The sequence below is a fragment of the Magnolia sinica genome, chromosome 2, assembly GCF_029962835.1.
Source record: "Magnolia sinica isolate HGM2019 chromosome 2, MsV1, whole genome shotgun sequence".
Classification (NCBI taxonomy): domain Eukaryota; kingdom Viridiplantae; phylum Streptophyta; class Magnoliopsida; order Magnoliales; family Magnoliaceae; genus Magnolia; species Magnolia sinica.
This window is the reverse complement of record NC_080574.1, coordinates 3,286,566-3,314,077: the sequence shown is the minus strand read 5'-3', so window position 1 is coordinate 3,314,077 and position 27,512 is coordinate 3,286,566. Positions and strand designations below refer to the sequence as shown.

The window sequence follows — 27,512 nt, the reverse complement described above, 5'->3', positions numbered from 1 at the left end:
CGCACGACACGTATCTACACCATCTACATAGCTGATGTGTGGTACACCAGCCGATGCGCTTCCAAAATGATATGGGAGGACGCGATTTCCTGCAAAAGCTTTTCACGGGAATATCTTGCGCTGGGAACTTAGGTGGGGCCACCGTGATGTTTATGAGAGATCTACACCGTCCATCCTTCTTTAGAGATCATTTTAGCTCATAAGGCCAAAAATGAACCGGGTCTAATACTCAATTGGGCCCCAAAAGTGAGGATTCAACCTTTGCAGTTGAAATATTTGTGGGGCCAAACAAGTTTTGAATTAGGTTAATGTTTGTGTTTTCAGTTTATCCAAGTATTAATGACGTTATGAAAGGTATGGATGGCATGCAACCATTACTGTCCACCCCAGGCAGATTTCAACAGTAGGAATTTTCCTACCTACCTTTTCCTTTAGTGCAGTCCACTTGAGTTTTGGATCCCGTTCATTTTTGATCTTATGTTCTAAAATGATCTAAAAAAACGGATGGACGTGGTGGATCTTAATAAACATCGCTGTGGCCCACCTAGGTTCCCAGCTCGGGAACTTCTTGCGGCAGGAAATCCGCGTCGAATATTGGAGGGTACTTTCGTAACTTCCCTCTTCAAAAAGCTGCCCACCGAGCGGAAAATCTTGGGTAAAATCGGAATTTTATGTGAAAATTGAATGAAAGAAAAACAGTGAAATAAACGAAGAAAAGGAGATTTTTATTTTTCAGTGACCAAGACTCATCGGTCTTTCTTCAAGACTCGGATCTCTCTCTCAAAAACCAACGGAAAAAACCGCTCCTTTCGTGTGTAAACCCTAGAAAAGTTCTCTCAAGTCTGCCAAGATCATGCAGTTTCTGGTGAAACACAATCTCGCTTTTTTCGATTTCTTCCCAAACCCACCTCGATTTCTCTCTCTGAAGGAAAGAACGATGCGTGTTTCTGATTTTCTTTTGAAAGTCTTCTTCTTTCTTTGATTTTCTTCCCTTTTCATTTCTGAAGCCCCAATCAGGTCCTACATTGCCTTAGATCTGAAACGTGGGTTTTTGATTTCTTCTCAAACCCACATCTCCCCTTTTTTATACGAAAATCTGACCCCCACCCTTTTCATAGATCTGCAACATCAATGCAATTTGAGGCAGAATCTGATATGGGGCCTTAATTTTCTTACTGGACTCTGTCTCCATCTCTATCTTTTATTATTATTATTATTATTAGTTATTTATCTGGAAGAGAGTTCTTTTTTTTTTTTTTTTTTTGTTCTTTACGATTTTGTTTCCAAAGATGGTTTTCTGGGAAGCATATTTGAGCGACGAATCGATGGGCACTTTTGCTCCCATTGTAGTTTATTGGGTGTATGCCGGAATTTACCAGCTTTTGCCCCCTTTGGATCGTTTCCGCTTGCATACGAGGAAAGAGGAAGAACAGAAGAATTTGGTGCCCATATGGTCGGTGATTAAGGGTGTTCTTCTCCAACAGCTTGTTCAGGCCACGGTAGCTCAGACACTCTTCTCGGTTAGTATCTGTACTAATTTCCAGAATGCAGATTTCTTTTCCCCTCTTGTGATGTAGCTTGATGGATTGACTAAGTAGTCTTTGTGAATGGCCGCAATTCAGTTATCTGTGTCGGGTTTATGTTTCTCCTCTTTGTGAATGGCCACAAACATATCGGAAATGCACATGTTAATCTGAGCCATCCATCCGGTGATTCCCTCCGCGCATGGGTTATTGTAACCTATGAATGGATGGTATAAAAGAATATTAGCAACGTTAGCACTGAATGCGAAAAGTTTGAAATGATGGGTGGGATTGTCTGATTGCAGAACATCTCAGACTAAAGGCACATAGGATCTGGGCTGTGTGCTACACATGTCAAACTCAAATTTGCAGCATTCAACTAGTGTTGCAAATATGTTCTGATATCAGACACATGTTGTGGACACGAACTTGTGACCTCTGGCACTTGAATGCACACTGTGCTTTGCATGCGGACCCTTTTACTTGCTCAAAACATATTGGATATGCATTGCATGGATGTCGGTCGGGATCAGATTTCTTATCTCTGCATTCTTTCTTCTTCTTCGTCTTTATTTATTTATTTATTCTGGACTTCTACTTTCTATCTTTTCAGTGGAATTTTAGCAAGTTATTTTCTGTTTATTTTGGCATCCACATAGTAAAGACTGTCATTGTCATCTTTCAAAAAAAGAAAAAGAAAAAGGAAAAAAAAAAAGACCTGTCATTGTGATGGCCTGTTTTGGTGCATAACGGCTTTTTGAACCATGACCAAGATCCGGGTTCTTGGTAGGTGATCATTGTTCAATTATTTTTTGGTTAAATGGAACTTTTTTTTTTGTTTTTTCTATTTTCTGTTATTGTGCATGTTTATGTGGATTTGAATAGCCAAAAACCTAGGTGACACCAGGCACTTCCTAGTGAGAATAAAGAATTTTTTATAAGAAAACAAAAATGAGTGAACAATGCGGGACAAAACCGACACCAAAACAAAACCACTATTGCCATCGAGGGAAACAAAGTGTTAACTTAACCCTTGAGACAAACATCAGCATTCAGCGTCTTTAACTGTGAGGATCTCCTAAACTGGCATATTAGAAAGCTCTTGAGTCTTTACAATATTAGCCCCCGTATAAAACATGACCTTTGGTGCTTTCCACCATTCTCATGGTTTTCACCTTATCTTCAAAATTGCAGCGATTCCGCTCCTTCAAAATTTCCCAAAAGAACAACTAGGGCAAATAATTTCCAATGCACCTTCCCTCTATTCTTTAAGGATCCCTTTCCACCCTGTAATGATGATGTTCGTCACCTTACCTTGAAGAACAATGAAAGACGGAATAATTTAAAAAATTCACCTCAAGCTGCACATGCCACACTACGATTCACAAAGAGATGATCAATTGATTCCTCCTTGGACTTGTGCATGATGCAAATATTAGGAAAATTATTATGATGTTGGAAATAACTCTTTGTGATGAGGACATTATGTCACGTACACCCTTACGTACGTATCAGAGGAGGAGGCGGGCCGTGCCGATTTCCCTGTGTCTAGGCGAGTACCCGTGATCGTGCTGAAGACCCCATGCGCATGTGCGAGCATCTGGAAGACCCCACACTGGGAAAATGCACATGGGCTACTTTATGGAGTGATTCAGACCGTTGGATCGGAAGGACGTGACGATCGGGCCATTGGATCGCATGGATCACATGATCGGGCTATTGATCGTTGATCGTTTACATCAGTTTTGGACTTTATTATATTTTAGGATTTAATTTTTGATTATTTTATATTCGGACACATTATGAGTGTTTTAGTTAATTTTATTTAGACTAGGGCTATTTTCTTGGGGCCTTTAGAAGTTTTGGATCAAGTTGATATCTGTGTTTTCCCCTTATCCATGTCTGTGTGACCCTATGAACCAGTTAGATGACGAATAAACCTCAATGTGGGCTCAGTGAAGGAAACAACTTTCAATGATGGACGAATTAAGGCTACTATTTTCTTTCGTGTGGGCCATTTGAGCATTGGATCTGCCTCATTTTTCAGCTCATACCCCAAAATATTATGATAAAATAGATGGATGACACGTATATATCATATACATTATAGTGGGGCCCATAGATTTAAGTCAACACTTTTGGACCGGTTTTTGAGGTGGAATTACCCACCCATTTTCAAACCAAGTGAAATGGTAATAATTACCTATTTGTTCCGGATTTACATGTATTATGGAAAATCAAACAGGCCCTAAAGATTCCAAAATTTTATGCCCCAAAGATTCCAACATTTTCTAAGTGTGAGTTGTTTTCTTAAGTATTATAAGAAGAAGTTTGATATTAATAAAGTTATTTCTCCCTCTCCATTCAAATATTCTTGTGAGTGTAATTTTTGTCTACTTCTTTTCAATTCAGTGTTGATATCTCTTTGCTTTAATAATTGGGTTGAACCACCTTTGCTTGCAAAATCTCATAACAGTCTTAACTATTGCTAGCAACCACTCCAAACAAAAGAAGAAACACCAATGCTAACTATCTCCTCTGCCCAGCTATCTTCTAAATTCTTCTTAACTTCTTCATAACAGCCTCCATCTTACACATATTCCTCCAACCTAAAGACCCTCTGCAATTTTCATACCCTCCTTTGGGTTCCAATTTATTCCCTTACATATTACCATCTCCAAAGTGCACCCTTCTCTCTCAAATCTCCACCAAAATTTAGCTAGTAAGGCCCAAAATCTCTCCCAAATGTGAGTCCTAAATCCCCCTTTCTCTTGGATTTTGAACTGTTTTCCAATCTTTTAGATGATAACAATGTCCTTTTCCTCTCTTGCAAAGCAAGATTTCTTTGATTTTTTCAGTTTCTTCACCATTGCAGCCATGGTAAATAAAAAAAGATAAGTGATAGACTTCGGTGTTAACCAATGTAGAATTGATTAGCATTGTGTGGCTCCCTAATGATGTATAATTTCATTTCCAATCTGCCAATTGTTTTTAAATTGCTTGATCTCCAAGTCCAAATTTCAGAGATCTTGGATTTGGACCAAGCGTTAGATGAGATAGGTTATTGGCAAATTATCAGCTTTGCAACCTTGTGTGTCTGCCAACCGACCTACATTACCAGAAGTAAGGCCAATCCCCACAGGCCTGCTCTTGGCTCGCAAATGGAATTCCTTCAAGACTTCAATGATATCATTCTTTATAATAACCAATAAATTTGATAAAAATTTGAAAGTGAACTTTCCTGGCCTAACACTTTTAGTACAAATCAAACGCCTCTTAACTTCCTCCTTAAATTCCCTTTCTTCTCATTTTACCATGTTGGGGTTGATAGTATCTAAATGGAGGCCATAAAGAAGGCCTCACCAAGCCTTCCCTTGCATAAAGATTGTTTTAGAATGCCACTTGTCATAGGGTTGGAGGCTCTTTTTTGGAGTTAGCCATTTTTGGCTCACATTGTACACTTGTACATAGTGTGTAGAGACATCTAGACTAGTCTTGTAGAATTTTGTTGAGAACCCTAGAATTAAGGTATTCAATAGCTGTAACAATGGTTGTAATGGCCATTGCTATTACCATTATGGTTTTTTGTTGAAAAAACTTATATTGGCCCCGTAACGGATTGTTACTTGGCTGTTATGGGCCATTTCTTCTGTAATGGCATTTACGGGCTTTTTTTCTGTTGTGACCCTATAATGTGTAATGGTTCCCACCGTTACAGCTGTATCTGTTTTGAACACTTTGTTTAAAATATTCTAGAGTTCTCTAGGAGAGTTTTTAATGCAGGGGCATTTTCACACCAGGCTCGAGTGGGGTAGCCTGTGGGATGCAAGGGCATACTCGGGGTGGGTGGCCCGCGGAACCCATGTGATTTGGGGCCCGTGTGAGGTGGAACTCATGGATTTGGGGTCCGCGAGGAGGGTTCGGCAGAGGTCCTAATCCATGGATTTGGGGCTTGGGCTATGAGGTAAAGGGATTAATTCGCCATGCTCTATCAGTTCGAGCTTTTAGAGCAAGTGGTTAATTGTCCTGCATCAAATTGGTATAAGAGCGGGAGGTCTCGTGTTCGAGACTCCTCACCGAGAGTAATTAATGCAAATGCATTTTTACACCGGGCTCTAGTGGGGTGACCCGTGGGATGCGGGGGCACACTCGAGGTGGGCGGCCCGTGGAACTCATGTGATTTGGGGCTCGTGTGAGGCGGAACCCATGGATTTGGCGTCCATGAGGAAGGTTCGGCCGAGGACCTAACCCATGTATTTGGGACTCGGGCTATGAGATAAATAGATTAATTCGCCATGTTCTATCAGTTCGAGCTTTTAGAGCAAGTGGTTAATTGTCCTGCATCAAATTGGTATCAGAGCGGGAGGTCTCGTGTTCGAGACTCATTACCGGGGGTGATTAATGTAGGGGTATTTTCATATTGGGCTCGAGTGGGGTGGCCTATAGGATGTGGGGGCACACTTGGGGTGGGCGGCCCGCGGAACCCATGTGATTTGGGGCTCATGTGAGGTGGAACCCATAGATTTGGGGCCCACGAGGAGGGTTCGGCCGAGGACCTAACCCATGGATTTGGGGCCTGGGCTATGAGATGAAGGGATTAATTCGCCATGCTCTATCAGTTTGAGCTTTTAGAGCAAGTGGTTAATTGCTCCGCATCAGTTTTGTGACTAGAATTGTGTATATTTATCTAGAAACTTTCCAGAGGATTTGTGAACATTGGATGAATGCCACATGGCACATGGTTGGAATTGTGTACAATTATCTAGAATCTTTCTAGAAACCATTGATTTATGCTTCTAGAGGTGTCTTGTGCCCATACAAGGACTCCTCATTTGGGACTCACTTCTTGGGCTTGCAATTTTCTCTTCATAACACAATACAAGCTTTCCCAATCACTTTCTTGTATTCTCTTGCAATCTCACCAAGTCTCTGGATTTTTAGTATTTAGTAGTGCAAGTGGTAGTTAGGCTGACCTGAGTAGTGTTAGGGCATGGTGCGAGTGCCACATGGGTGTGGGTGCTAAAGAGATATCAAGTCCACGGCACATTGCTACCTTTGTAATATCTTCTGGTTGATCAAGCATATTATCCTCCAATTCTATTATTGGTGTTTCTTTCTTTCTTCCTTTCTTTGGTTACTCTACCCATTACATTTCTTTAAAGCCCTTTGGATGTCTACCACTGCGAGATCTCTTCGATCTTTGAAACTTTCCAGGCTTCCCTTTAAACTTCCCCTTAAGGCTAATTCCTATTTTACCATCCCTGTAATTCTTGGGTTCTATCCCATTTTTGAATTTTCTACAGATTTCCTTTCCTCCATTGAACCAAAATACTCCCTATTCCATGTTTCGATTTTAGCCATTACCTTCTGTAGTTTCCAATAAAATCTGTAACCAAACCCATCTACTTGCTCCACCTCCATCATTCCTCCACTTTCTCAGGAAGGCTTTACCCCTTAAACCACATATTTTTGAATTTAAAAGAATGAGGTTGCATGTGCCTGGAAACATGTTGCCCATTGCAAACTGAAAAGATCCTAAAAATTGAGAATCCCTTTCCTTAAAAGGTTCTCCTGATTATTTGATCAGGTGAAAGAGGCACTGTTATGACATGTCAATTATGTCCAAATTTCAGATGAATGTCAAGAAATGATTTCTTCCTATTTCTCACCAGGAAACTAAACACATTAATGTTTCCTCTAGTGCACTAGGGAATACCACACCTTTGTAAGCTTCCTCCACATACCAACCCCATCTGCCTTGTGCTATTTGCCAGGAATCATAGAAGATTATCCACTGTAAACAGCCCACCCTGGACTTTAACAATTAGCAGACAGCAGGAACTTACAGATAAACTCCACTTCTGCATTGATCGCTGCTTGATTCCACAACAAATAATGCCTCAATTTCTCCCTCAACTGGATAGAATGACTGGGCACAATCCTTATTCCCTAAAGCTCCCAGTCCCAGATGCGGCTTTGCTCAACCATTTCAAATTGTATCCTTCTATATGAAGGATGTCTCCCTTTCTTGTTGATTGTAATCGACCTATGTAATAGACTATTATATAGAGCTTGATCGTAATCAACCTATTTAATAGTCTATTACATTGCGCCTGTGGGAGTTTTATACTCTCATTACCGGTCCCAAGCTCCGCTAAAGGAGGAGGGTTGCGTCAGGTTGGCAGATGGTGTCAAACTTATGCCATAACTTCCAACAGTTATATGAACAATATGACATTCCAAACTCATGCTAGGGTGCGTTGTGGCCCTTGATAGAGAGGAACAGCAGAACATGATTCATGTAGACAACCCTAATTTACTGGGATAATGCTGAGATTATGATGGTGATGTTTGAGGCACCCTATCCCCACTTCTCGAGACTCTCTTGAGTTGTATCATGTGCTTCTCTCACCCCCCCCCCCATCTTCCTTGGAGCGGACAATGTTAACAGTTGGCTTATCTCTGGCCAACGTTTTAAATAGCATGTAGCATAGCGTTCGCCTCTCTGAAGCGTGAGGCGTAAGCTACAAGTTATTTCTAGTTTTTTAATCAAGGTTGCATGTGGTTGCACCAATTCATGATATTCTGCATCAAATTAGACTCATTAATAATGAAATTAACAAAATTTCATCATATTTGGTGCAACCAAACGCAACGTAACGTAATAGGAAAGGGCAATGGTTAAATATAAAGGTAAAGAAAGAGAAATGAAATTGATTAATATTGTTACTTATATTATTTTACTATAAGTATTGAAAAGATTAAGTAATTTTTATTGAAAATAGGAATTTCTAACCAATCATTGAAGACATTGACTTTCATGCTGTAGTGAAAAATAACTTATAATGTGAGCTATGTAGCGTACACAAATTATCATGTAGTATAGGCTACAGGAGACTTAAGCTATTTTCATGAGCTACGTAGTGTTAAGGCTAAGCTATGCTATATAGCGTAGCGTAAGCTATAGGCTACATCGTGTAGCTATTTAAAACACAGTCTCTGTCTATCGACCTCAACTGTTGCTTGGATTTTGTTCTTTGTCCATGAAAGAAATTTACACCACCTCTCCGTCAAAGTGCTGAATCAGCTTGCTGCTTTTTTCCGAGCCGATCTCCAAATTTTCCTTCTTGGCTTTTGTCGTGGAAAGGTTCCTCTCATCCACTGCCCCAAATTTCGAGCACAAATTGTTTCTTGACAACCATGGAATGGAATGACACTGCTGATGCCATTGTCCCTTTGCTGGAATTGAGATCTCTCCCACTATTTGCTCTTTCCCCTCCATCAAATAGGTCTTCGCTTGACTTTCTCTGAAGCCCTGGGGAATCAGGATGATGCACCAGTGCTTGCTGCATCTCCTTGTGCACAATCAACTCTTCACCCCCTGCATTGATCTCTTCTGCTGAAGGAATTCCAAATGTGCCAATAGGTGTAATGGAATCTTCTCAATGAAACAATCGTGCTAAGGTAGAAGACCACCCTTTCACAATAGCTTATATATTAAGGTCTATAAGCCAAATGATGTTTTTCAACTGTTTGGTAAAAAAGTAGTAGAAAGAGAATAGCAAGCTGAAAATCAGGTTTTGATATCTAAACCTAGACCAAAACTTCAACTTTGTCAAAATACTTTGTCAATCAACGCAGTGAAAATGTGAAAAACCTAAGAATGATAAAACCTTCCTCAATCAATGCAGTGAAAATGCAATGTAAGAAACTCAAGGAAACACATGTAGAAGATTTTAATTCCTCAACCATCTTTACCGCTACTAGAAATATAGCTGAAGGTCTTTCTTAATGTCATGCATATGTTATGCATCTTCTTCTGTTTCCTTCTGCAAAATGCATCTTTGTTCTCTCCTGGCGCACCACCACTTGTGACCACAAGCGTCTAGAAATTTATTCCTCTGTTAATGACTTTAGCGATGACAGCCTGAAAGAAACCCTATGTGTGGGAACGCTAAACATTTTGCTAGGGATTTTGAATTTTCCAGGGAGAAACTGTGTTTATCCGAGCCTTGTGTTGTGTACTTTGGGAAGGTCAAGGATCTCACTGGGTGACTACAAAAAAATAATTTAATGTCATTTCAGGATTTTCAAACGCAAGTGTGGAGTGTGGACCCTCTAGATGAAAGTTAGAGGAAAATAAACAAGAATTTGGTGATCTTAAAAGGTGAATGACAGTCATACTCATATCCAATAACCCTGCTTTAGGGAAGTTTGAAAAGGTTTGAGAAAATGCCCGTAGGTGGAGAATGCATAAATTTCAGCTGTCTTGTGGGCTTCGATAATGGGCTTGTGTTATTTGGTGGTGAATGTGGAAAGAGACAAGCAAAAGTCTCTTCTAATTGTCATGACACTTTAAGATATTGTGTTTAAAGGATTGGAGGCCCCTTCGTGAATTGGGTTCTGGTGTGCAAAGCTTTCCAAAGTAGTTGGAGAAGGTCTTTTATGCTTTTTTCACTTTTTGAAACTTTAGTAGTTGACATAGGAAAGAAGAGTTCAATCTCTCATGGGCAATGAATGAATGTTGTGAACCAGAAGGTACAGCAATTAGAGAAGGTCTTCCTGTATTTCCCTGTTCCTTTTATCCACTTAAACAGTCAAAGGGGTCAGGAAGAATGTAATCTCTCTCAGGCAATGAATGAGTGTTTGGAACAGCGGAGACTTGCTTTCGTCTTTGTTGAGATTAGGGATTTCGCTTTGAATTTAAACATTTTGTTTCCTTTGTTTGTAGAGAAGCTAATTACTTTATTAATTCTCTAGCAAATGAAGTGATCCGATGACCGCTGCTTTGTATGGGAATTCTTTCCTTCTTCCATAATATTTTGGGTTTGCTTGATAAAATTGTTATTCATAAAAGCAAGCAAACCATCCAGTTATGTAGATGTCTTAATCTAATTATGGAAGTGCAATTTTCCCCTAACCATAAAATATAGAGAGAAGGGAAGGAGATCCAAGTTCTCTATGGAATGATCTTGTAGAGGCAACTTGTTAAAGGACTGTACAGAAAAAGTTGTGCAGTCAAAAGAACTAGCTACAAGTAGAATACATTGCAAGTCAGGTCCATTTACGTTAATACAGGATTTGCATAAGATATACTTTATCCGGATGATGAACCTGACCATTGATGGCCTTTTGAGTTTTTCTCTTTCTCACCACTACATAATCCAATTGATGTAGGACGATTGAAACTAACCTAGGGTGCAAGATGTGAGATCAATTACGCATTAATTTCAGCATTTAACATGTAAAACTAAACATATCCTCATAATAGATTTAGAAAATTCAGATTTGTAACCCAAAGGGCCTAGGCTATCACATACGCGGTGCAGGAAAATATAAAATATTACGAGAGTGGCCCACTTGGAAGAAGGGACTTTCAATCTAGCGTGGGGAGTGCAGCAACCACGTGAAAAGACAATGATGCCAATAAAATCAGGTTAGGGAAAAGGATTTACAAAAAAAAAGAAAAAGATTTTCGTTAGGGTTTTGGGATTTAGAGATTGAGATTTGGGATTTTTTTTTTTTTTTTTGGAATTTGGGATCTAGGGATTAGGTAGGGTTTGTGATGAGGACATACCAGAGGAGGAGGGTTGAGCTAGTCTCCTTATGGCTAGACGACCATTACATGAGGCCCACTTGGTCTAGTTCACATTCCTGGCAACATTGAAGACCCCACGTGCATGTTCATGACTTCATGCATATTTGAAGACTCTACGTGCATGTTTATGCATATTTGAAGACCCCACATTGGGAAGATGCACGTGGGCTGCATATAGGATCTTGATGGACACATTAGACCGTTGGATTGGGTGGACATGATGATCGGACCATTGGATCATCATTGGGCATTATGATTATGGACCCCCAATGGTTACGAAATAGTTTAGTTGTTTAGATTATTTACATGCTTCGTTATTTTTGGTATGGTTTATATTTGTTATGACATAAGGGAGTTATAAACAACTTTTAATTTATCAAGCATATTTATGTTGAGAATCTTATCTGACGTCTTTTTGTAAAATGTCTTTTTTGAGACTATAAAAGAGAAAGATGGGTGTGTGAAGCCCAAATGCCATTATTTTGGAAAAAAACAGCTTTGTGTTTTCTCTTCTTCATGTGATTTGAAGAATAATCCATGTAATTTGGAGCTTGGGTGTGGTGTGATTCCATTCCCCATTCAATGAAGGTGCGAGACTTCCATCTATCATCTTCATTCTCTCTTACTTTCTATCCAAAAGAGGTATTTTCTCAAAAGCTTCATCTCTTCTTCCCTTCCTATCCAAGACGATCCAAATAATCTTTTTCTTCAACTTTTCATCATCCAACTTCAACCCCAATCGAAATCAACTATTGAGGACCCAAAAACCCTAGTTAACGACCCACACGTGTGGGCCCCTAGTGATGTAGGACGACCTATTCCAATCCTAAATGAATGTGATATTGGAAAGTGACAGATTTATGCAAAAAAAAAATGAAGGTGGTATTTGAAAGGGGTAGATTTATGCAAGTATTGGCAATAAAATTCCGCATCATATATCATAAAACAAGAAGGAAATAAGGAACATTCAGCAATGATCATGGCCATCCATCACAAACACGTTGTATTGAACCTTAAAATATGAATTTAGTTGGATCCAGTGAAAGATAGGACTTTCGTCTTACAATAGAGCCGTCTAACGATCCAAGTGGATTTTTTAATACAAGAAATATGAATTTTTTGGATTATGAAATGTGAAAAATTCAAAAAAATTGATGGTTCTTTGATTATAGTTCATATCCAAGGCCTTGGGTGATGAGATTTGAAGAAGATCAAAATATCTATATGTGGGGATCAAGTTCTTTCAAGATTTAATGATTTGGATAGAAAAGACAAGGGATCGGCTTCTAGATCTAGAGAATTTAGAAGAAAATGAAGAGAATAGGTTTAAAGAAGAGAATACTTTGAGAAAAGAAAGAAGGAGAGAGAAGGAGAAGATGAGAAATTACTTCCCTGGGCCTCACGCCCTCTTCCAATCACCGCAAGTCAAAGACGGAATTGTCTGGCCTTGAGAAAGCAAAAGCTCCTTTTCTTTTCATAAACATAACATAGCATTTTTCTCAGGTTTAGGGTAAAACACCCTTATAAATTCAAAATTACATTAAATGACCAAAATACTCATATTAAAAAAGTTTTTTAAAAAATGAAATGCATACAAAAAATTGTGTGCACACTGTCTCAAAACTAAAATAAATAAAATATTCATAAGATAAACTCAAATTCAAGATGCGCCCAATCGGCCCCAATGATAGAACAATGAGAGTGGGCCACGATGATCCAACGGTCCGATCACACATCGTCGCTATCCAACGGTCAAAATATCTCCTTCAAGCAACTTACACATGTCACAAATATATGTCTAAGGTCTTCAACCTCTAGAGACTGGACCCGTACCTATCATCTAACTACATTAACACGGGTAACACACGCCTCCTACGTTGATAGACACAAGCATTGTCTATAAGACCCCTGTCAGGCAAGGTGTCCCAAATCGGTTATGTATCGGCCGTAACAACTGATATGTAATGGTGACAGTGGTCTCCGTTACACGATGCGGGGTTGAAACGGTGATGTTCAAAAAAAAAAACAAACCGAAATAGCCATAACGACCATTACAAGGCATAACAGTTGTTACGGTCCTATAACAGTAACAGTGGTTATGCACACTAACTCTAAAGAAAAGAAAAGAAAAGAAAAAATATACTTGATTTTTCTTATTCTGCGGCGCTGCTGCGGCTCCTTCTCCTCCTTGCCCTTCTGGTGTGCCCACCCCCCCCCCCCTCTCTCTTTGCGCTCTCTCTTTTTCCCTCTCATTTCTCTCTATCTAAAAAAACGAATGGGTGGTGTGGCTGTAAAAAAATAGCCATGCGCTTTTCTTTTCTTTTTTTTTTTTTTTTAAAGTAGTCAGTGGCGTACGCCGCTCAGTGCACTTGCACTATTTTGGTGGATGGGGCCCACCTTGATTTATGTGTTGTATATCCATGCCATCCATCAGTTTTTCCTGTTCATTGAAGGGCATGGTCTCTAAAATGAAGCAGATCCAAATCTCAAGTGGACCACACAGTAGGATTGAATGCCCACTGTTAAAAACTTCCTATGGTTCACTGTAATGTTTATTTAGCAACTTATCTAAATAATAATAATAATAATAATAACAGAAGTTTTAATTGTGGGAATTCAATCCCTACTGTGTGATCCACCATAGATTTGAATTTGCCTCATTTTTTGGACCTTGCCCTAAAATGAGTTGGCAAAAAGGATGGATGGCATGGATATACAACAACTGCGTTGAGGTGGGCCCTATGTTCAAGGCGTCACTACTAGTGGTCCATCTGAGGTTTTGATCTGCTTGATTTTTTGGACCATGCCTTAAAATGAGTTGGCAAAATAGATTGACAACATGGATATACAAATACATCAAGGTGGCCCCAATTTCAGGGCTTCACTCACTAGTGGTCCACTTGAGATCTGGATATGCCTCATTTTTGGACCATGCCCTAAAATGAGTTGATAAAACGGATGAACGACATTGATATACAATACATACATCAAGGTGGGCCCCACATACATGACCTTAAAAAATTGTGCAGGAGGTATACATTAACTCAAAAATAATAAATTAAATTATGGCACTATTGTTGCTAAGTCACAATCCCAAAATTAATTTGTTTAAAAGTTTTTCACTCTAAATTTGCAATATATATATATATATATATATATATATAGAATCATTTGATATTTTCATTCTTCACTATTCAATAAATGTCCACCAATCCATTTGAGAATTTTAAATAGATTGCATGAATTTGAGGTTGATTTGGGGCTTCAAACAGTCTACCAAATCAGCACCGAATCGGCAACACTATTTACCGAATTCTAATTTTATTTTTTTCTTGAGATTTATTGGGGAAAATGATATTAAATTGTTAGATATATGAATTACATAATAGGACACAAAAGTCCCTAGATTGTATGTTGAAACAAAATGTACGCGAGTCGCAAGATATGTAATACACTAATACCTACAAATATGAGATATTTTGGTATTAAATTCATTCTAATTAATTCATATTGATATTATATAGTTAGATAATTAAATATAAAAGATCTGCAACCAATACTAGGTTGTCAAATTCATAAATTCATTAGACAGCTCGATACAACATGCTCACCAAAGAGTGGACTATTACACTACCATAAACATGTTCAAAATTATAAATGAATGCATATTTGGAATATTTACAATTTTTTGGATTTTCTGAATATTTTTTCAGATTTTTTGGAGTAAAAATAATTGACGGATACAAGGGCGTATCGGCTGTTATGCGCCCTGTATCGGCCGGTACGCCGATTCGGCGTATCCGTAATGGGGGGCACCATTACACCCACCATTACCGCAATGGGACACCTTGTTGCTAGGCGCAAAGCTCTCCATCATGCATCCGAATAGTGGATAAAGAGATGATCCATTGATTCCACAACTACTGAGCAAACATTTGGAAAAAATCATGCCTCTTTTTCTCAAATTATCGACTGCAAGCACATGATTCTTGCCCACAAGCTATACAAACACAAAAACCTTTGGGGGCACACCATAGAACCAGATTGAACGCGTATGACAACATCTAATTGTCGAGGAAGGAACGGCTACAGAGCTTGCAATAGACCAATTAAGGGAGTTTTTCAAACTTGAATAAGTAAAACGACTCTGTAGACAAGAAAGAGGAGCTTCAAAATTTTGAGATCAGAAGGTTTCCGTCTAAAAGGAGGAAGCCAAACCCCTCCCTCTACAGAAAAACAATCAGCCATTAATGGCCTCTTGGGCCGAAAAGGCTTTCACCATTCAAGGCAGTTCAAAATTCTATAGTTGCACAAATGTAGACAATTTGAGAAGAAGAGGGATGATTATCACAAATGTATGTTTGTGCTATATGTCTAATGAGGAATCGGTGGATCACCTATTCATCCGTTGCTCTTTCATCTGCTGGATCTGGTCAGAAATCTTATCTTGATTTGATATGTCCTCGTCCGTCCCTAATTCGACAGGAAATCTCCTAAAGGCATTGCATGGTCCTAGATTGGGCAAAAGGAGGACAAAGTTATAGAGAATGTCTCTTCTTGCTGTCTGGTGGGCAGTGTGGGAAGGTAGAAATGGGAGATGCTTCACGGTATCGTCAACTCGCCGGAATCCGTAGCAACTAGAGCTAGGCTCTTATTAGTCGAGTGGGTGTCTAATGTAGATAAATTAAAGGGACGTAATTTGTTCTTTATAGGAGTGTAGCTATGCTGCTCTGCTATCTTGGCGGTGCAACCCTCCTGTTTTCCTTTTAAGCTCTTAATATAATCCTTGACTTTTCAAAAAAAAAAATAAAATAAAAATTCTATAGTTGCATCAAGGTATGAATTCTCGGATTCTCTAGTTGAAGCTTGAGTGAGATGACATCTGTTTGTATGGATGATGAAGCTAGATTCTCAGATCCTATGCTTTTTTAGTGGAATAATTTGTAGATAATGTGTACCCATGACTGTTTCATTGATGGAGAATGATTTTTTCCTACTCCTGGCAACCTCATTTCCATGTTCAACTTGAACATTTAACCACAACTGTATATTTTAGGTTTATGTCAATCATCTGCATTTTGAGTTGGGAAAAGTAGAGGTAATGTTTACAGTTCAAGCGGGCCTGGGGAATGGTAGCTTGGGTAGAGTTCTGTGGTGCTCAAGCATTGATGACCAATAGTTTTTCTCTGATGAAAGGGAAAAGCGGTTTAGCAAGATTTATTTGTTGCCACTTGCAAGCATGAAGTTTTCTTTTGACACACGAGAAAGGGGAAATGTGCGAAGAAATGTCATACTCTAGACGCATAGAAAGTCTGATACTAAAAAAAAACGACGACTTGTTATATTCTTCTTTGTTATTGTAAGTATTGTGTCCCTTATAGATGGACATATTATCTAATCCATCCAGGCCACACATCTATTAGATGGTCCTAGATGGTTCCACAAGCTGGCCATTTGAAGATCAGGACCATCCAATGGGCCCTGATTAAAGATCTAACAGATCCAACTTCCCAGATTTAAGATTTGTAGCACAATGAAGGTCCAAATTGGCTTCGTTGAGGATACGAGTCAGATCAATGGTTGGATAACAGATCTGGACCCAAATTGATTGCCCGATTTGACTTTGGGGTCCATATGTAGATAGATTGATTGTTTAGTTAGTCGTTAGAGTTATTTTAATTATGACTTTTTGAACATTTTTCCCTTTATTATTATTTTTTCACTTATTTTCTAGGCCACTTTTTGGGTATCACAATATCCCATGATATCAGAATTGCTTTAAACATCTGGGATATCAAAGAAGGCTGAGAAGGCATGGGAGGAGATGAGAGGACTCAAAAGGATGGTTGAAAGGATTTGATAAAGATTTCATAGATCCAAAAAATCACTGTAGAAGTTCGCCAGGTCTATATTGATATCCTGCAAAAATCAACATCCCCTTTAGTGTCAATCTATTGTATCCGAATATCCAGATTCAGTTCTACAAATTTGGTTGTATTATATCTCAAGATAATGCAACACAGGCAGTAAATTGAGTTTCTTTTGTCCCAGAATTGAGGCTGACTATGATAAATTCATATGAGCTTGAGGGTGTGTTTGGATGTCCAGTTGTTTGGACTGACCTGCAATAATTCCATTAAAGTATAAAGGAAATACCCAAAATGGGGAAGTGGGACCATTCATACTGTCATCCAATCTATTTTTTCATTTCCATGCGATTCAAGTTGGGTCATCCAATCTGCGCTTTCAATTCCATGCGATTCAAGTCCAACTTGAAACCATCTAAATCCACCTTTTGAAATTGAATTATTGGAATTCAATTTTGAGCATCCAAACACGGCCCAAGTATGTAGTCTATGTGCACTCATTTTTAATATAGGGGCATTTTCACACCGGGCTTGAGTGGGGTCGCTTATGGGATGCAGGGGCACACTTGGGGTGGGTGCGGCTCACGGAGGAGGTCTTGTGTTCGAGACTCCTCACCGGGGATGATTAATGCGCATTTCACACCTGGCTCGAGTAGGGTACCTCGTGGGATGCGGGGACACACTCGGGGTGGGTAGCCTATGTGATTTGGGGCCCACAAAGGAGGTTCGGCCGAGGTCCTAACCCATGTGATGTGGGGTCTGGGCTATGAGCTAAAGGGATTAATTCGCCATACTCTAACAGTTCGAGCTTTTAGAGCAAGTGGTTAATTGTCCTGCATCAAATTAGTATCAGAGTAAGAGGTCTCGTGTTCGAGACTCCTCACTGAGGGTGATTAATGTAGGGGCATTTTCACACCGGGCTCGAGTGGGGTCGCTTGTGGGATGCAGGGGCACACTGGGGGTGGTTGTGGCCCACGGAGGAGGTCTCGTGTTTGAGACTCTTCACTGGGGGTGATTAATGCGCATTTCACACCAGACTCGAGTGGGGTAGCTCGTGGGATGCGGGGACACACTAGGGGTGGGCGGCCCATGTGATTTGGGGCCCACGAAGGAGGTTCGGCCGAGGTCCTAACCCATGCGATGTGGGGTCTGGGCTATGAGCTAGAGGGATTAATTTGCCATACTCTAACAGTTCGAGCTTTTAGAGCAAGTGGTTAATTGTCCTGCATCAATTTTCATCTGGTGTCTCATGATGAGAATTATCGACTTTGTTTATACTGTGTCATAATAATTCCTATCAAGACTCGAGGGGATGTTTGTTACTCAACAAAGGAGAAACTCCCTGTTGAGTAGACATGCTACATCATGGCTGCTCTAAACTGCTGGGGAAATTCTTTTCCAGCATGATTGTGTCAGCTAGTTCTATGAAGATTCCATTTTATTTTATTTTTTCATATTACTATCTTCTTTTGCAGTTTGCATGCAAGATAACCGATACATTGTGTCTTGGTTTTTAAGGATTTTAAGGTTGAGAGACGGTTGTTCTTGGTTACCTTCTGATTTCCCCATTGAATTCTTTTAGGGAAGTGTAGGGAAATTTGAGAGTTCTGTAAATTCCTCAGCAGCCAGATAATGCCATGTGCACGATCCAAGCAGCTCATCAGGTGGGCTCCACCATGTAGATGCTCTTGTTGAAAAATGTGGTTGATCCTCTCATCAGTTTGGCCAATGGTCTGAGGTCTATGTTGACTGCTAACCATTCTTTCAAGTGTCTGTTGTTTACAGGCCACCTAACAAGATGGATCAATCTGATCTTCGTGCCAGGACATCTACAGGGTGGGGCCCTCCTGATGGTCTGGGTCTCACATGCACATTGTCATCTTGCACGTGGCTAGCAAATTTGGTATTCAGGAGGGCAGGAAGTGTGTTCTATTCACTGTGAGATTAATAATACCGCTCATCCTGTGATGTCTCTGATCTCAGCATGTCAGAAATTGTCATTAGTTACCAGCTGCAAATCATGGCCTCTGAGTCCAACGCATGCATGTTGATAGGCACTTAAATTTAGGAAAGTTTGGGTTGACTTGAATCATACATAGTTCTAGAACTTGGAGACGACTCGACACGTTTTCATGTTGAATGTGAGTTTAGTTGTGTTCAAATCAACAAGACTCTTTAGTTGGCTTGCTGTATTGGTCAAGGTGTGACTTGAGTCGAGTCGCTCTCCTAGTGAAACTGTTTTTCTTTTCTTTTAGTAAAATTTGAAATGAGCCTCAAATACGAGATCTATGCTTAGGAAGAAAAGGTCCTAACCAGTGCCACGAGCCTTGCAGCTGTTCGTTTCAGCTATTTTATATATTTTATTTTAATATAACAATCTTGAAATAGTTGTTACTAATGAATATTTTCAATTTTAATTATAAAATACCAAGTCGAGTCAAGTAAAGAAGTGGCCGAGTCTTTGAGTTGACCTGACCTGGCCGAACATTGAGATGATTCGAGTTTTTGGGTTTTTAAAACTGTGGTATCATCCTGGCAGGCCGAGATTGGGTGGTCTGGATGCATTAGGATGTGAATGGTTTTTCTCAGTCCATGCAAATCATGTGGTTTGATGATCCAGACCATGGCTCTGATGGATCCTACCATGGATGGCAGAATCCTTCAAAATTCTATCTAGTCCACTATTCGAGGGGTTATGATATGTGGGTGATTTTGGGGAATTCCTCATCGACAATTCTTTTTAACTGATCATAGGTCCCACCTGCATGCACCGTGTGTCAGGACACTATTTATGTCTTGCATCAGGACTTGACAAACATGGCACAACAGACAGTGGTCTCGCTTAAATATGATCGTCCTCTGTATATTTTATAGGAAGAAATGACTTGACCTATGGTCTAATTGAAGTGATGGCCCTTGATAGAGTGGAATGGTGGGACAGGAGTCATGTAGCCAGCTTCAATTAATTGGGTTAAGGTTTAGATTATGATGATGATGATGTATCCTCTGTCTTCTTCTTCTTTTTTTTCACACACTCTCACACCCACACACCACAATGGGCACCGAACCCATGCCTTTAATGTTGAAACTTACGGAGTCTACCACCGAGCCATGAGTCGGACCCGTCTGTGTGTTTTCATTTTGCTTAGGGTGCTATGAATGGTTCCGTGTCTCAGATGTTTTTTAGATTCCAAACCCCTGCTAGGAGATTGGGCATCAATTTCCTACCAATCTGGACAGTGAGCTTTCCTAGCCTCAAATAACAAAAATCCATTCTAACAAAAATAGTAAAAATTCATTTTAAATTGCAAAATCCCAACACCATGGGAAATGGTTTTTTTTTTGTGTGCGTCAGTTCCATTTGTTTGTTTGGTTCTGCAGCTCATGCTTATCCACCTCACCACTTGAGTGGGAAAGAAAGGAAGGCAGTCCTACAGCTACTGTATCATTTGGTGCTGTGGGCATCTATTTGTGGAATGGAGGGACACCACTTGTCTTCGGATGTGGAGATTCCCCTTGCATGCATCCTCAACTTAAGCGGGTGTGGGCTCCATTGCATTTCACCTATGTGGCTGACAGGACTAGCACATTGAGACTCGTTGATAGAAATCTTTTGAAGTTGTTCCCAATCAAGGAATTCTAGATGCTGCTTTTTAACTCACATGGATATTTTCTATAATCGTTTCGAGTAGAAGATTCCACATGTTGATGTCTGTTTTTGCTCTACTGATACAGATGACCTCAACGGCAAGTTCAACAGGGGTCACAGTGCAACCATCATTTCCAGTCCAGCTCATACAGATTATAGTTGCAATGCTAGTAATGGACACGTGGCAGTATTTCGTGCACCGCTACATGCACCAGAACAAGTACCTATATCGACATATCCACTCACAACACCACAGGCTGGTTGTCCCCTATGCAATTGGAGCGCTTTACAACCACCCTCTGGAGGGTCTCTTGCTTGACACCTTAGGTGGGGCCATCTCATTCCTCATGTCAGGGATGACTGCGCGGACAGCCGTGATATTCTTCTGCTTTGCGGTGATCAAGACCGTTGACGACCATTGTGGGCTGTGGCTGCCTGGCAATGTCTTCCACATCTTGTTCCAGAACAACACTGCATACCACGACATCCACCATCAGCTTCAGGGCACAAAATACAACTATTCGCAGCCGTTCTTCACTATCTGGGACAAACTTCTTGGGACACACATGCCATACAGTCTGGTGATCCGCCAGGAAGGAGGATTTGAAGCAAGGCTGATGAAAGACTAGTGATGTGTTCCGCAGTGTACATTTCCTAGCTCTCTTCATTTTGTGTATTTCTTCATTGGTGGTTGGGCAACCTTTCTCCCATAACCAAGATCTCAGTCAGAGTTGAATTCAAATGTTGGACATACAGAAATCAACTTGAAACTGCCTATAATTCAGCCAGAGGTTGGGGCCTGCTTACTCATAGCAATAGGATGTTTATTTGAAAATGCTGAGTGTTCTTTTGGTAGTTGGCTGTGGTACACACACCTCTATCCCAAAGTGATTGTATCTTTCTTTTTATAGGTTTTGAATTATATGTTGTCTAGTATTTCGTTTGCAGAATTATTGGCGATGAAGGTTGAAGTTGTACTGAATTTTGATTTTTTGTTTCCACTGCTTAATGTGTTCATTTGCACAAATCATGAACATCCATTGCTGTCAAAGCTTCTGATTTTCATGTTTCCTGGCTCATTGGACATGTGGGGCATCTGATCCGTGCATAAAGTGGGCTGCATAGGTGTAGGTTGAGTTAGGCTGTTGGTAGGTCTGATTAAATCATCCATTGTTTTTGTGAGTTGGAAATATACATGGCCATTACTTTGAGATTACCAACCATCCCAAGACTCGCCAATACAAGTGAGCTGGCACAAGATAGGTGAAGTGGGTTGAACACTTGCATTGCGCGATTCTCTGGGTTAAAGAGTCAGTGAATCAACAGCATCCGAGTATACACGTCCTGAATGGTGTCTGTGTTGGAGTAATTTGATTTGCAGAATTTCCATCTCCTTAATGATATTCTAATATTTAACCATAGTGATAAAAGAGCCTGAAAAGGAATTGTGGGTCGCGACCTACCTTTGGTCCCATCACCGTCATTTAAAGCCTTTGGTGGATGAATCCTTTGGGCGTGGGGAGCACACTACCTTCATTTGGGAGGTGGGGAGGAGGATGTCCAATCCGAGATTCAATGTCGGAGGTTTCTCTGTGGCTCATTCCCCCCATTGTGCAAGATCATCTGTGATCGGGTCCCTTTTTAACCTGATCATTCAACTGTTATATTTGGTGTCGAATATAAGGAATTGATTTGAATTAACCTACAGATAGAGGTGTACACGAGTCGACCGAGTCGAGCTTGGCACAGCTGGATTCGGCTTGGCCGACTCCAGCTGGAACTCGGCTCGGTCCTTGAGCCTGACTAGCCAGCTCGGCTCGGTTTGGTTCGGTTAGTAGCTCAGGCCAGTTTGAGCCAAGATCGAGCTGAGTTTGCCTGTGCAACATTTTCACGAATACATGGACTACACCTTCTCACAGTATGTAAAACAACAACAGGGGTTTTACAAGTATTTCATCAAACACCTTGTATGCAACATGAAAATCAAGAAAAAATGGTATTTGTTTCATATACATACCTTCCTTGCCACCAGCCGGTACGTCGTTGAGTCATTTCATCAAACACTTGATGAGCAACATCAATATCAAAGTAACTGAGTCACTGAACTGGTTCAATTCAATCCGAGTTCGATTCGAGTTGGGGTTCGATTCGAGTCGAGCTTGGTTTGAAATTTTTTCAAGCTAAAAAAAATTAGATCGACTCAGCTCGAACTCAGTTTCGAACTGAGTCGAATTGAGCTTTTTGGAGTTGAGTCGAGCGAGCTAACTCGGTTCGTGTGTTAGCTCGTGTACAACCTTACCTACCGTGTCCACTTAAAATTTCACAACGGAATCAATGTTTACAACCACCTTGATTGCTAGCCATGCCCATTTTTTCTGTTATGGGAAAATATGATCCAACCATAATTAAGGCCAGCTTGGTCAGCCACATCTTTGGACGGTTCAACCGAACTTCCTTTAAGGTCGGCTCAACTAGACAAGCGGCCGTACCAGAGATACTTCATTGAATGAGACCAACAAGCAAGATAGGTCCGAGCCATGGCACAGAAAGATATAGGGTCGGATGAATCAGTCCAAACCGTTCTTAATTCTCGCCTAATGGCAGAGATCGTGCCGAGATTAATGAACGTCCACTCCGACCAAACAGTATAAATAGGAGCTTAACCTAATGGAACAGGTATGCAAAATCTTTCACCCAAACTCCCGTACACACAACTTAGACCTAGATTCCAGGCCTGACTTTGGCATCAGAGGGTCCCCTGTTCTAGCCAGGGTCTCCATTGTTGTTCATTTGTGCGGGTGCTCAGATCTAAAAGCTCGGCGACGGTGAATCAGATTTTTGCATTAACACTTTCTACTTGTTGCAGTAACAGAGCACAACCAGAAGTATCCATTTCCTCTTCTCACCAAAATAATCGAATTTTGCAATTTCGATCCTTCTTCCGAATTCGGTTGGCCAGAAATGGCCTCGGCAGGCATCTCTATGGAAGGGATCAAAGGTGGTCATATATAACATTTCCAATTTTCTGATTGTGAGCAAACCCTAGCAGGGTGGTCTGTTCTTGGATATCTCCCAACTTGGGCGGCACATAGGATTAGTCTGTCCAGATCAGTGCTGAGATGAGAACGGCTTCACTTAATATTTGGGGAGGAAAACCCACCAATCTAGTTTCCATTTTGAGCTGCCCCTATTTGGTGGTACATACGACTTATCACGATTTGACGGTACATTCAAACGGGCTCTTATCCTTTTCTATTTTATGAATGAAGATTTTCAATCTTCACTTAATCAAATTGTCTAAATGTATAGTATCTGTTCTTCTTCTGTTTAATTCAAAGAAAACCCACAAACGACCAATAGTCTTTTTTGTACATGTATAATCAAATTGTCTAAATGTATAATCTGTTCTTCTGTTTAATTCAAAGACAAAAACGACCAATAGTCTTTATTGTACACGGGGGACACACAAGATACTGGAAATGTCAAAGCTACTTTCCGAACAAAAAAGCCCATTTAAAGGCCATGGATAACACAGTAAAAAGAAGGTCATTCTATAATAATGTGTCATCTAAAACTCCAACTTAATCAGAACCCTTCAATATCTTACATCTGCAATATCACTTATTCTATAATAAGTGTCATCTACAATTCCAAATTAATCAGAACCCTTCATTATCTTACATCTGAAATATTGATTTTCTTCTCTCGGTACTCCACCCTTACAAATCAATACAGTATCCCTTCTTTAAAAATTAGAAAAAAAGAAAAAAAGAAAAAAGAAAAAAGGAAAAAGAAAAAAAATGTTCCAGACAACATTTCATGAACAGAAATTACAAATAAAAAAGAAAAAAAAAGGGAACCTTCTTCTTACTCAAGAATCCTGAGCGTAGAAATCTATTATCTCACTGAGATTGAGATGAAGGAAAGAAGGCCAGTCATTGACCATCAACCACAGCATATGTTCGAACAAAATCGCATCGACGGCGATAAAAATCACTTCTCTGTTCTCACTAGATCCTCTTGTCTTACCCTTCTTGTTCTGTCTCATCGTTTCGAGCAAAACCCGAAAAGGGTCTTTCTCTAAAACAAAAGGGTCGACGACAAACACCCTCTTCTCCTTCCCAACCACAACAGTCACCAAACTCTCAGAACCGTCAGCTTCATCGTCGGACAACGGGAGGTATCCGAGCCGCCTCGATAGAGATGCTTGCTGACGCCATTTCCGGCCAACGAAGACGCAGCAATCCATGTGGGTGGGATCGAATTCGAGCGGAGAAGGATCATGAATTGGAAAATCCGACAATTTCGGAGAGGAGAAAACAAATACTTTTTTCCTCCTTTGTTCTGAGGTTTTTTTTTTTACTTTCTATTGATTGTTTGGAGAAAAAAGGAAAGCGTGTGTCAATAGAGAAAGCTAGTTGAGGTGCTGTTGCATCGTTTCATCCAAATGGTCCTCGAATCCGTTTTATATAAAGGAAAATGCAATTTTATTTCATCATTTTAAATTTCTGTTTGGCTGGCAAGAGAGCCGTTGTGACAGCGAATCACTTGTCAGCAGAATGTGACTGCTGCGTAGCTCGGTCAAGAGGGCGTTTCTAGGATAGGGGCTCTGTGGAAAATGAGTGCCGTGTCCTGCCCCCGCCTGGACGGACTCGGTCCAGTCAGGGGTTCTGTGGGTCCACCATGATGGATGGATTATATCTACGCCGTCCGTTCATTTTTTCCACATCATATTAAAACATAAACCCAAAAGTGAAGCAGTTCCACAGCTCAGGTGCACCACAAAGTGAGAATTGAACGCTCACCGTTAAAAACTTTTTGAGAGGCGCATACGTTTTCATAGAGCTGATATTTGTGTTTTCCCTTCATCCAGTTTTTTTTTTTTTTTGGGTTAGCTTGTTAGTACACACTCCATGTTAGCCCACCCCGCTAGGGATCGATACCAAGACCTCAAGTGTCCCTTCTTGCCGTTCTATGTGACCTTACGAGCAGGTGGGATGGTAAAAAAAAAAGATCACGATGGGTCTTAGGAAGGTTTGGGCTTTGTTATCACCCCTGCTTCCTGTAGCGTGGTCCACTTAGCCTTGGATCTGGATCATTCTTTATTTATTTTTTAATCTCATACCCAAAAATAATATAGAAAAAAATGGATGATAAGTGTGGATAAAAGCTATACATCACGGTGGGCCCTACAGAGCCCCTGCCTAAACTGAGTCCGTTCTGGCGTGGGACAGAGACAATCCGCTACCGGACGCCGATTGTGTAGTGAGATGCTATAGCGTATGGGTAAACTCTATCGCCCCACAATGCGGTATCTGTTTTATCCACGCCATCCATCCTTTTTTCAGCTTATTTTTGGTCGTGTTTCCTAAATAGAACCATATCCAAAGCTAAATTGATTACATCGCAAGAAACGGTAGGAATTGAACTCCGAACGGTCAAAGTTTATTGGGATCACAGACGTTTTGGATCAAGCTGATATTGTGTTTTCCTTTCATCCAGGTCTGGGTGACCTTATAAACAGTTTGATGAAAAGTAAAAATCACTATTGTCCTAAGAAAGTTTTAAAGGTGGACATCATTATCTTAATGTTTACTGTAGTGTGGTCCATTTAAGCATTGGAGATCCTTCAATTTTGGGCTGATACCCTAAAATAAGTTGGCAAAATGGACGAACAGGGTAGATAAAATACATACATAACCGTGGGCTAGCTCCGTGACATTGGGTTCATCAACAATCCGTGTCCCTTGTGGGAAAAAATTGCAGTGATCCAAACATAACCGCCCAACGGGTGCCTGTCAAATGAATGGCCGAAAAGGAAAAATTAGATAGCCCAAAATGACGGGTGAAATCAGCCGTCTGATTGGCGTGATTTTTGAGCTATGATACTACCACAATAAGGTCCTCCAATTTGGACGATCTTTGTTACACGTGTTCTTGATTTCACAGTCGGCATGGTATGGCCAATTTTCCGTTAAGATGATTGGGCCATGCATGGATAAATCATGGCCCGATATCTGCAGATAGCTGAAGATAGTAACTGTTTGATTGATGGACTTTCGACCAATGTACGCGGACTGCTCCTGTATTTCAGATTAATCTGTTGAGGGCTAATTACTGGATTGTTGGGATCATCCAAGTGGTAGTATTCATGTTCATAGGCTGCAGCCACGTGTAAGAAATATACAGACGGTGCACATGTGCTCATCACCACTGTTCATGCACGGGAGGCAAATCAAATCAAATGACCATAGTACCCTCAATCTGTGTCCCCAAGGGCATCCTGCTTATCTGTTTTTATTGCAATTTATTTATTTTCCTTTCTTTTTAAGCAATAAGATTTCGTTATATATATTTATTTATGGGAGCCACGCAAAGAACGCGTCTTCTAGCGTTAGGTTTTAGATGGAGCGTCGGTCGCGTCGACGTCGCTTCCTTTGCGCGTATCGCCAGGGTTTGTCTCTCTTGAGTCTTGCCGACCGTTGCAGGTGCGTCCGTAGACTAACACGAACTTTCCAACGTCATCAATGTAAGGCGACTCGGTCGAGGAGATTCGAGAGGTGAATTGCCAAGTTCCCGTGAGCTTGAGCGCACCGCAATATCCTTGAGAATTCCACTCAGTAAATCAGTTTCCTTAAATCACGTTAAAACATGTGCCCAAAAATGTCGACGACTTAAGTGGACCACACCACATGATAGAAATGCCCACCCTTGAAAACTTTCTAGGGGCCACTGTGATGTTTATATACCGTCCAAATGGTTCATAAAGTTACTCTCACGGGATGAACTGAAAATACAAATATTAGCCTGATCAATGAATTTTGTGGACCCACCAAGGCTTTAACGGTGGGTATTTAATACCGACTTTTTCCTTG

General features: G+C 40.5%; 2 protein-coding genes across 2 annotated transcripts; one reads left to right on the top strand and one right to left on the bottom strand.

Annotated features, from left to right (window-relative positions):
• Positions 1-706: 706 nt before the first annotated feature.
• LOC131231949 (very-long-chain aldehyde decarbonylase GL1-9-like) lies at positions 707-21,673 on the top strand. Its single transcript, XM_058228372.1, has 2 exons — positions 707-1,520; positions 20,724-21,673. Exons 1-2 carry the CDS (start codon positions 1,290-1,292, stop codon positions 21,264-21,266), a joined length of 774 nt encoding a protein of 257 aa, XP_058084355.1. The 5' UTR covers positions 707-1,289; the 3' UTR covers positions 21,267-21,673.
• Positions 21,674-24,172: 2,499 nt separating this feature from the next.
• LOC131231944 (auxin-responsive protein SAUR78-like) lies at positions 24,173-25,090 on the bottom strand. Its single transcript, XM_058228360.1, has one exon. It carries the CDS (start codon positions 24,884-24,886, stop codon positions 24,509-24,511), a length of 378 nt encoding a protein of 125 aa, XP_058084343.1. The 5' UTR covers positions 24,887-25,090; the 3' UTR covers positions 24,173-24,508.
• Between the last annotated feature and the right edge of the window lie 2,422 nt (positions 25,091-27,512).